The 11,934-nt window shown below is 36.5% G+C and overlaps 1 protein-coding gene across 1 annotated transcript; it reads right to left on the reverse strand.

The window, feature by feature from the left end:
- Positions 1–1,229: 1,229 nt before the first annotated feature.
- On the reverse strand, positions 1,230–11,651 carry LOC113315421. Its single transcript, XM_026563697.1, has 2 exons — positions 11,592–11,651; positions 1,230–1,883 (listed from the first exon to the last, which is right to left on the reverse strand). The coding sequence occupies exons 1-2, from the start codon at positions 11,649–11,651 to the stop codon at positions 1,230–1,232; spliced, it is 714 nt and encodes a 237-aa protein (XP_026419482.1).
- Between the last annotated feature and the right edge of the window lie 283 nt (positions 11,652–11,934).

Raw genomic sequence — 11,934 nt, forward strand, 5'->3', positions numbered from 1 at the left:
AAATTGCTCTTTTATGCTTAAATTCTTATGGGATGTCATTTATTTGATAAAAATTTCTCAATTGTGTTAGGTTAATGCTTGTATTCTGGGTAACTGGGTTTATAGAATTTGAAATATCAAGAAAATTTTATAAAAGGGTAAAGAATCTTGGGTGGATTTGAGAGTGGTCAGTGGTGTGTTAAGAACTAGATTAGTACACTGATGCTGAGAAGGAGCGTATAGTGTAATTTCTGAATGTTAATGTTAGTTGGTACACAGGGATAGTTCTATTATAAGAGTATAGTGTAATTTGAGAGTGGTCAGTGGTGTTTTAGAAATTGTGTTAGATTTTACACAGGGATAGTTCTATTATAAGAATGTTAATGTTAGTTGGTACTTGGGAACTAGTCTTACACTCTTAGTCTCTTACTGTGTTATGTATTGGACCTATTGGTAGTGATATGAACCATGCTACTTGTAAATTTTCTAACTTGCTTCCCATTTTTCTCATTTTTCTTATTGGGAACTAGTCTTACACTCTTACTGTGTTACCATTCCTAAAAGCTTGAAGTTTATTTATGGAAATGAATGCAGGTTAGGATTGGAAATTGCAAGTGCAGGCTTTGCAACCATCCATTTTCGTTTGCAATGATCACATTTCATTTCTTGTCGACTTGCCGTAGACAGACTTATGGTTGTGGAAATGTTGTTTTTTGCTCTTTAGCAAACTGAACTTATTTTGGATTGTTGTTTTGAAGTTATGGAAATGTTGAGCTTAAGTATGTATGCAACCTGAACTTATTTTGGATACATTGATCATATGGAAATGTTGTATCACTTATACTTAGTATTAATTTGTAACATTTTCCGGGTAAAAAAACCGGTACCGGTCTTGTACCGGACCGGTACCGGCGTTACAGGTACAACACCAGGTACAAGTACAGGTACCGGTACTCAAAAAGAGGTACCGGTCAACACCAAGTACAGACACCGGTTCCATAAGAGAACCGGTCCGCACCGGAGTATGTGCAGCCTTAAGTTGCGCCATCCTTTCGCTTAAATTTTGGTGGATAACCATTCAATTTGTAACAACAGTCTCTAGTATGACCATCCCTGCAACAGTAGTCACAATAATAACTCATTTTTTTGTTATTTTTGGAAGAGTTATCATCTTCATGAAGAGCAACAACAAGGGTAGCAGATTCCACAATTGGAATAGGATTAGATAAATATTGTTGAACCTCCTCTTCTCAGACTAAGTTATAAATAGTTAACAAGGGTGGAAACTCAATACGCTGCAAAATGTTAGAACGGAGACCAGCATACCTATCATGAAGACATTGCAAGAATTCCATGGTCGTATCTGGGTTGAGATGATCAATAGCATCCTTGGCATTACAAGTACTTAGAGGTCTTATAGTATCCATCTCATCCCAAATAGCACGAAGACGACCATAAAAAACCATTACAGACGAACCATCTTGCTTAATAAAGGCAAGTTGTTGTTTCAATTGATATAGCTTTGGATCACAAGATTCAACATGAATGTTCTCAAGATCTTTCCAGAGAAGAAAAACAGTAGGAGCATAAGAAACACTATCTTTAACGCTATGAAGGATAGCAGCATGAATCCAACCAATGACAAGACCATATGCTCGCATCCATTCGCCGAGTTTGGCCGAATCAGTTGGTTTAGAAATAGATCCATCAATAAAACCAATTTTGTTCTTCAAACGCAAAGCTCTCATCATTCCTATCTTCCATGATGCATAATTGTCACCGTTTAATGGAGGACTACAAAGAACAGCATTGGGATTGACAGAGGGATGAACAAAAAATGGATCACGATATGAAGCCGCGTAAAAATTGATTTTAAGAAGATGGTTTAGGAATAGGTTGATCTCCTGCCATTATGAAAAATAAAATAAAATATAATAGAAAAATAAACTCCACACAGGAATTTTATCAAACACCTTAAGGTCAGAAGTTCCTGCTCTTATGCCATCAAGGATTTGGTGCAATAGAACTTATCGATTGATTACGAGTACCATGCTTTATGTACACAGTTACGTATAAGAGATAAGTATAGAGTAATTCTAGACTACCTAGTCAAGTTATCCTATTTTACATGGCTTACAACTGGTAACATAAACAGAATAACAAATAGATAAGGACTACAATGACTATGTGGACTGGAAGTCTATACACGTCATTATTCATGAATTGGTTTTTTTATGAGTTTATGTAGTTTAGAAATCAGAACGGAGTTCTATAAATACTAGGATTATTGATAACAGAGTTTCTAGCGTAATAATGAATCTAGGGTAAAAATTGTGGATAAAGAACTTTTACAAATTCTGAAAAGCACTATGATGTAATAATGAATCAAGTGTAAAAATTGTTGATAAAGAATTTTTACAAATTCTGAAAAGCACTATGATGATAAGAAGAAATACAAATAAAGAAAGAGATTCTCAAAAAAAAACTTCAGCGTTCATCCTAATGATAAATATAATATAAAGGAGCTAACTAAAAATAGATAAAAGGTATCTGGATGTTTAACTAAGAGAATTTTAAAAAACATTAAAACATCATAATATCCGGTTCAAGCAAAGAATGATATGAATCCAATAGTTGTAAACCGCGAGTTCGTATATGCGTGCGTGACAGCAGGACTCCAGACATATATATATAATATACATGGAGGAGGATCCAATGACATGGTTAGAATGACATTTGGTTGAAATTTCAACGTCATTTTTCTGGTAGAAATCAAATAGCAATTTATTTGAAGCTAATTTTTTTATGGTATATTCCTCTTATAAAGATCTATCTTCTTACCAAAAATGAGTGCATTCTGATATATGAAACTTCACTATCTATAAATTTTAATTTTAATCGTTAATCTTCAACGGTTGAAATTGGAAGCGGTGGATGGTGGTCTTATATATTTCGAAAAATGCTGATTTTTGGTAGGAAGGTAGATCCTTATACGAGGAATATATGATAAGAAAATTAGATTTATATTCATCGTCATTTGATTTTTATAAGCAAGGTTGCTCCGAAATGTCAAACCAACGTTATTCTAACCATGTCACTGGATCCTGACACAAAATATATTTCACTTGAGTGGTGGACCAAAGGAAATTTTAATTCTTGTTTCTCTATACAACTTCAAGATTATGGAAACAATCCATGATGTTTTACTACAAAATGCAAGTTATATATATATATATACATAATGATTATTGCAACAAAATTACGGCATATGAAAGATGATGTGCTGCACTTGTGTTATGGAGGTCTTTTTTGGGGTAAAAATTGGATATTATCGGTATTATTAACTTATAACCCACGCTCATACAAGAAACACTGAATGTTAATTTTTCCTCTCAGCTGAAGAAAGTACAAATCATATACTGATGTACTGTAATTTTGCGCAAGCAGTTTGGTTCGCCTATCATTTTGGATTATGTTTACAGCTAAATCCCAACAATACTCTCACTGAGATGGTGGTGCAATGGCTCAATAAACATGATAACTAATAACTGAAAACATCTAGTTCATGTGGTTGCATATTGGATTAGTTTATTCCAGTGTACCATCGACATTGGTTGTCTCCTTTATTGTCTTGCTTGCGTGGATTCTGAGTCTTATTATCTCCATGTAACTATGTATGTATCTTGTTCTTAAGTCTTAGTGAGAACTTTCTGTTGTTATGGTATCAGATGTGAAACTTTAAATTTCACTCTCAATCCTTTATCGGTTCCGCTCTAAACTCTAAGGGTTTACAAACTCTAAACTCGTCTCAATTTTTTTTTTTTCATCTCTTTGTTTTTAGGTCTAATTTTAGGTTCAATTTCTTCGTCAACCGTTGTGATCATCTCAATTTTTTTATCAACCATTTGTTCAATATTTTCACATTCAATGGAAAATATGCATAATCACCCTTCAATTATTAACATTCCTATTCATACTCTCTCTGATATCATCCCATTTAAGCTTCAAAACAATAACTATCATACATGGAAATCTTTGATTGCATGTGTTCAAGAAATTCAAAGTACAAGAACTAGTAACTGGTGAATTTCTATATCTTCTGAAGTTCTCACAACCAGACATGGTGACTAGACTATTTAAAATGTAAATATGAGGATCAGACTCTAATCCTTCTATTACATGGATCTATTTTTGTCTCAGTAATTTCATATGTTGTAGGATGCAAAACCTCGCACAAATTATTGGTAAATCTTGAAGATCGATTTGGATCTCTTTCAACTGCACATACGATTCAACTGTGCACTAAATTGTCAAGCTTAAAGAAAGGTTCGTGTTCTTCTAACACTTGTGTCAGTTAAATTAGACTAATCATGGATCGATTAACCGCACGTGGTTCAACTACAAGTGTTGAGGAACTGGTTGTCATAACTATTAATGGATTACCATCTGAGTTTGATTCATTCTGCATATCTGTTAGAGTAAGATCAGTAGTTGTTAAATTTTTAGAAGTTCATAATTTATCGCTTAGTGAAGAAATTATGAATTCTACTTCTGGATAAGTAGAAGCACTAGACGAGAGATAAAATCAAAACCCGAAGAGCTAAGGTGGCTTCTATTTGAAAAGGTTGTCTCATGAATATCCAGTCGCTGAAGGGTATTGCAATTGTAAGATGATAGACTTTTTTAACAATGAAAGGATTAAATCTTTAACATTGTAAGCCAACTGGTGTACATTTTGATGGTGCGGAGGCTGACAGGTAGCAATGTTAGCAATCTAATATAAGGAGTTGTCGATGGTGAAAAGAAGAGATTATTTGCTGAGAGAGTTGGTTCTCTATTGTTTATCATTATTGAAACTGGGAGAAGCATAGTAGCAGCCGCAATTTTTGCATGATTCATTTATATGGCTTGCAGTGGTAAAGGGTGGTCATGGTTTCTTATGTAAGTTTTAATCATAATCGCATGTCCTTTGCACATATCTACACCTTCTTCTATACTTGGCATCCTACAACCATTATGCACTGGTAGTAAGCATGTGAACAAGGATGTATTGAGATATATATATAAGCCTATTGGAATGCACTGGTAGTAAGCAAGGAGTTATTGAGATATATATATATATAAACCTATTGGAACAGTTGTCAATATAATATCGACTTTTTCCGAGGTATTGAGATACAAGTATGTAAAAGACATAAAAGTATGCCTTTAGGATGCTATTAAACAAACCAAAAAATCTAATACATGTACATGGAGGGGTTAAACTAACAAAGAATTGTAGCAAGTTCAAACAGTTGCGAGTTTTGTAACTACAGAAAATGGTTGCAACATTTTCGCAAGTGAAAATTCGCAACAGAGGATAAACTGTTGCGGCTTCTAGTTACTAATCCTTGAATTTGGTGTAGTGCAGGTTTGGGGGTGGCTTTTTCCTCTTGATAGTCTCTGTAAATTCACGTTGCTACAACGAGAGTGCGAGGTTGTCATTGATCGTATATATTGTGCTATGGGTTGATCCCCGGATATTTAGGTTGTTGATTTATGGAGAGTCTTGTTTGTATATTCCAGTAGGTATATCTTTGTTTTTTTTTTTATATTTGTTTGTTTCTTTTCGCATATTATGAATTTTTAATCTTAATTTTTATATTGGATGATTCAATTACATTGAGGACAATGTAATAATTAAGTGTGGGGGAGTGGTTAATTTTTTGCTTTTCTTTTCAGGAATTTTCTTGCAAATTATGACCAGCTGTTGAGCGGGTCTATTGTAGGGTACTTATGACCAGCTGTTGAGCGGGTCTATTATTTTGTTTTTTTATCATGTTCTTATGACCATCTGTGGAGCGGGTCTTTAAAAAAAAGGATCAGCTGTGTCGCGGGTCTCAAAAAGAAAAAAAAAATTATTATCATTATGATTTTTGGAGTTATGACCAGCTGTGTAGCGGGTCTTGCGTATGGTATTTGTCATGACCAGCTGTGTAGCGGGTCTGTTGTAGGATATTTTCTATGACCAGCTGTGCAACGGGTATAACTTTCTCTTATGATATGACCAGCTGTGTAGTGGGTCAATTCTTTGTTTTGCTCAAGGACTAGCAAAATATAAGTGTGCGGGTCTTGATAAGCACGTATGTGCTACATTTCATACCCATATTTATATTAGTTAGGACTCAATATTTTGGCTAATGACACTATTTAAGTGCTTTTATAGAAAGTACAAGCGAAATTGATCTTCCGCAGAAAAACAAAACTAATCACAAGCTAGAATGAAGTTTACGACTAAAAGCATCAGTGCTGCATTCGCACCAAGGGAGTCTGGAACTTAATTTGGGATGCCTATTAATTTTGTCATGTTGCTAGCACCACTAAAGGCACTCTCGAGTCAGGACCAGATGACCATATGGTGAACCAAAGAATAGTTTTTCTTTGTTAAGCCAAGTTTTGTTTTCACGGCAACAACGATGGTTCTGGGGGATGTATGGTAGAGATGGTTTGCTGGTGGAGCTGTGATAACGGAGTTGCTCATATTGCAGTAGAGAAACAGGGAGAAAGTGATGTTGGTTCTCTATGGGGATGTTGTTCGAGTCAAATGGAACTAGTGTTGATGGCTTTGCTTCATGGATGTCGCATGGATGGAATCTGAGATGCACAGGAGAATACGAATATGAGAAGCTCAGATGGCATCACCGGCAAATTCAGTTCTTACAGATTGTTCTTGATCAAACGGCAGCAGCTTATTGTGGCGTCGTTGAAGAGAAGAACAACAAACCCATATACTACAGGCGCTTTCTGGGGCATTTCAAAAGTATCTTATATATCAGTAATACAACACTTTTCAACCATCTTAAAACGGCTATTTTCCACTGGTGAACAGAAGTGGTAGCCAAAGTTGTGCCATCCTTTCGCTTAAATTTTGGTGGATAACCATTCAATTTGTAACAACGGTCTCTAGTATGACCATCCCTGTAACAGTAATCACAATAATAACTCATCTTTTTTTTATTTTTGGAAGAGTTATCACCTTCATGACGAGCAACAACAAGGGTAGCAGATTCCACAGTTGTACTAGTTGTACTCCTATTCATATTTCTTCGAGTTTGGTAGATGAGATGCAACAATTTATGGTGGGCATGGAGTCAGTTTGTAGACAACCAAGCGTGGAACCAATTTCGTCGACATAATATGATAATAGCATGTTTGGCCCAATTTCTGATCGTAGTTATGATCATTCACCCATTCAAAGGGAAGATAATTGGCCTAACAATACTAAAGTAAGTGATTCTACTTTTTCCTTTTCGAACGAGCATTACCAACAAATGGAATACTATTTTCAAAATTTGGATGGATCACTCCAAGAGCTTCAAAAAGGTGTTTCCATTATAAGACAAGGCATTGAAGAATACAAAAAGGACATGCAAAATTCTGCGAAAGACCAATCTTTGGGAAGTGGTAGCCAATATTATGTTAACTATGATAGTGACGATGACTATGAAAGTACAACGCTTGAACCAATTTATGGTGACATCCCCGAGGAGTGTACAATGGAGTCTTTTTGCGATCAAGGTGAAGATGAAAAGGAATATGATGACACTAGTGCAGCTTACTCAAGCATTGATCTTAATAATGATCAAGAACCTATTCAAAAGGTAGAGATTGAGGATGATGCAATGCGTGTTCTTAAAAAGTTCCTTATGGAAAGACTTGAATCCGCCGTAGCATATGTGCCTTACAACAAAGAAGGGTGTGTTGAGAATGAAACAGATATGACCAATATTGTGGAAGGCCCAATTGAGCTTGCAAAGGATTGTAATGATGATGTTTATGTCAAGACTTTGGTTAAGGCAGAATGGTTGCAAGGTTTGATAGAGGACCATGATATAAAAGAGGTGAATAACTCACTTGAGTTTTTCAAGGATGAAGAGGATTCCGTAATACAAGAGATTGTGCAAGGTTTGTTTAACCCTTTGCATATTGTTTCTTCTCCTTTATCTTTTATTGGTTTGAATGTATGTGCTTCGAAAACATTATTGAATGACTTTGTTTCTCGATATCTGCCATTGGAAACATTTGATTCTCATGCTATACAGGTTTGTGAACAAGAAACCATGAAAGTTCCCGAATTCTATATTTTATATCCACTTCCAAGTGTGGACAAGAATAAGTGTGGGGGAAACTTCTATGGGGCGATAGCTTCACTTCTGTTTTTTCGTACTAATATTTATGTGAAGCTAGTGTTTGCAAAACAGGTTCTATGGGAGGATCCCCAACTTTTCAGATTGTTGGTGTATGGGGAATTCGTATTGCAAGGATATGTCGGGAAGACGACTTTAAACCAAGCGCTAAGTGGGAGGCAACCCACCGGTTTTGTATCTTTATCTTTATCTTTTTATTTTTAGGAATTTTTATCTTTGTTTTTGCATATCATTTGCGGAATTTCCCACCTTGAACTTTACTTTGAATGACTAAATTTTACATTGAGGACAATGTAAAGTTTAAGTGTGGGGGAGAATTTATATGTTTGTATAGTTTGTTTGATACCTTTACTTAAAAAAAAATAGAAAATAGAAAAAAAAAATTGTTTTATACACTCCGAAACCTAGAAACTCGTGCCTTACACTAATGAAAACATCGTGGTTGTAGGAGTTGAGGAACCCATTAGTAGAGTCTATTCATATGAAAACGAACAAAATATAAAAATAAATAACATGTTAGTATTCACCATATCTCGGAGTCTTCACCATATCACGTTCTATTTTTTATTTTTTCATATTTATCTATTGTTTCTCTAAGTGATTTGGTGGAGCACCAGCATCGAATTGTTATCACTGCTAGGATGAAATAGAGTGATTGAGTTACTACAAAAAAAAAGACTAGACCAATTTGACCAAACGGTGTACAGATAAAAAAAAAGAAAAAAAAAGATTGACACTTGGATAGCAATATGTGTGTGTTCTCCCTGTCTTTGTCGCCTAAGCAAGCGTGGAATGCAGGATCCATGGGAATTACCATGTAATCTGCTGACAAGAATCATGCGCTTGGATCCAAAAGATCCAATCATGTTGTCGATTTGAAAAAAAAAATATTATTATTATTGTGTTGAATAAAATCGATCACTGGTTCCCTTGTATATGCCAGTGAATTGATCTAGAATTAAGTTTGTCAACCGCTGGTTCCCTTGTATATGTCAGTCGTGTTGATATTAGTATTCACACCAGTAGCTCAATCCAATAGGATTTTTAGGTTTGTTTTAGTTGTGACCTTCAGACAGATATGGGAAACACCGTTCACCTTAGTCAACAGTCCGCCACCATCTACTTTCTAATATCCATCTTCTGAATCTTTTCATGTGATTGTGGTTGATTAGATTCCGAGTATTGTGGTTGTGTTCAACTTTCCGAATGAAGATATATCACTAATTTATGAATTGGATTTGAAAGTGGGTACTTTCTCTTGTAATCATTGATAGTATGCCAATTACAAAATGTTTAATGTCATTTTTAGACTTTTCACAGGCAGCTGGAGTTAGAAATATAGGTTTTGTAGGTACACCTCTTGTAAACCTTCAAGAGACTAAAACTCGTCCACTAGGGACAACTAGGGATTTAAAGGTTTGTTATACGTGCTAAGTGTGACCGTAGCCTCGACGATACGGAGTTTTATGTATGATTTGGATTGCTTTGTTTGATTTTCTCGAGGACTAGCAAAGTCTAAGTGTGGAAATTTGATTTTCTAGTGGGGGAATTTGATAGGTGTCTAAAACACCTAATTTTATATCTACTATTTATGCTTTCTTTGCTATTATCCTTGTGAATTGCATCTCTTATGTTTAGTTTTGAGTTTTATAGGTGTTTTGGAGTCATTTGAGTAAAAGGAAGTGGAAGTCATCTTAATCCAAGGTTTCTTCTCAATCATCTCGAAGAGAACGGAAAGACGGAACCAACGGCGAAAGATCAAGGTCAATCCGACGCCGTATGAGAAAGTTGCGAGCAAAATCAGATATTAAGCTTGTCAGTTCTCCAAAACTGACAATACAATGAGAATGAAGCAGGAATTTGTACTGTCAGTCTTCTAAGAATGGCAGTTTGGAAGCTATCAGGGTGACCCTTAACTGAAGCAATGGTGCCATCAGCACCTCCCAAAGTTATATCCTTATGTCTAAACATGGGTCGGACTGAAGAAGAACACATTTTCTGCTTTCCATTTCTTCGTTCTGCAGCCGCTGGAGACGTTCATGGAGGTGATTTTGATGAGGAATTTGGATGGAAGATACGGAGCTGAATTAGCAACAGAAAAAAAAAAGATGGGTTCTTGAGCTCATTGTTTCAGTCGGTGGTGAAGAATAAGCTGATGTTGTTCGAATCTAAAAGGGGATCTGAGACTGTTATAATTGAGATATTAGGGTTTACTTGAATCAAGAACACAGGGAAGAAGAGAAGATCTCACCGTCGTTTTAATGGGTTGATGAAATGTTCGCAGTTCATGAAGAGAGAAATTAAAGAAGGAATTGAAGGTTAATGAAGAAGTTTGGAATTGGGTATTACTTGAATTCAGATTTAAACCCCAGTATTCATGGTATGAGCTCAAGGGTTTGGTGGTACTGAGAAGGAAGAACGGATGATGTAGCTGCTGCTGGTGACTGCTTTTGAGTACTGGTGGAATTCATAGCTGAAATGGATGTTGTGTTGGCTGGGAGATTGCAGAATGAGTTGCATCTGAGCAGATGAATTCGCAGGGAGACAAAAGAAGCTGTTGCTGTATGAATTGAGTAGCAGTGGGAGATGTATTTGAGTGCTGAGTTCGAGTTGAATTCGATCTGAGAAGAAACTGTGAATGGTTGGCAGTGGAAAAGAATTAGAAGAGGCTGCGGATGTATGTGATGTTTGAAACAGCAGCTGGAGTTAAGAAGAACTGGTGGTGTTGGCTTTTGTCTGAGTATTGCATAAGAAGAATAAGGAGATGAGTTGATTGCAGTCAAGTCGAGCTGAAATAGGACCAAGAATGGAAGTCAGTAGGAAACTGCTGTGGATAATGAGCTGAAATGCCATGGGTCATGCTGGTTAGTACAGGGAAGATGAGAGTTTGGTGCTGCTACTGAAGCTGAATTTGGTGCTGTTGGCTCGAGACTGTAGTGTTGTCGTTACAGCAGGTGGTAGCTATGGAGATAGGTGGTTGGCTCTGGTTTGCAGTGGAGAATGCAACTGAAGTTGGGAGCTACAGAAAATGGATTGAATGTTTGAAGCCTGTTATGCCTGGATGAACTGGGAATTGCAGTGGCAGTTGCAGCTGGTGTTATGATGGATCTGAAGTAAGGGAAGTGAGCAGTGGATGCTGTGGTTTGTCACATGGAATCAATGCCGTAGAAAATGGGTTTAGGAATCTATATATGAGCATTTAATGGAGATAGTGGTAGTTGCTTGTGATGGTCAGTGAACTGGAAATGAAGTTGGTGGATTAACTGGCTAGGCTGACAAGAGTTGAAGCAATTGCAGTTGGACAAGGTAATGGTTGGTTGCTGTAGATTGTAGGGTTTGAGTCTGAGGAAGAAATTGAGAAAGGGGTTGTCTCTGCGGTGGTGATTGAACTATGAACTGATAATGATTTGTGTTATTGAAGCTGACCTGATGTGCAGGACCTGGTGGTATTGTGTTAAGATTCAGATGAACTGATGGACATGCCATTGAATCAGAGATGAGGTTGCAGTCGAAGTCAGATGGGGGTTTGAAGCAAGAAACTACAGTTAGAACATGGAAGTGATGCTTGAGCTAATGGGTTTGTTGCTGCAGTTTTGTACAGATGTTCATGGATTGTAGTTGAAGTTGGCGCAGTGGTTTGAGCTACAAGTAATGAGATGGCTAGGCAGTATGAACTGAGGGTAACGGCTGGTGCTATATTGCATTGAAGTTGGAAATGCAAGTGCAGGTACTGGAGACAATAAAGCTGCAGTTCGTGAGGCAGTGATGG

Source organism: Papaver somniferum, chromosome 10 (genome assembly GCF_003573695.1).
Source record: "Papaver somniferum cultivar HN1 chromosome 10, ASM357369v1, whole genome shotgun sequence".
Classification (NCBI taxonomy): domain Eukaryota; kingdom Viridiplantae; phylum Streptophyta; class Magnoliopsida; order Ranunculales; family Papaveraceae; genus Papaver; species Papaver somniferum.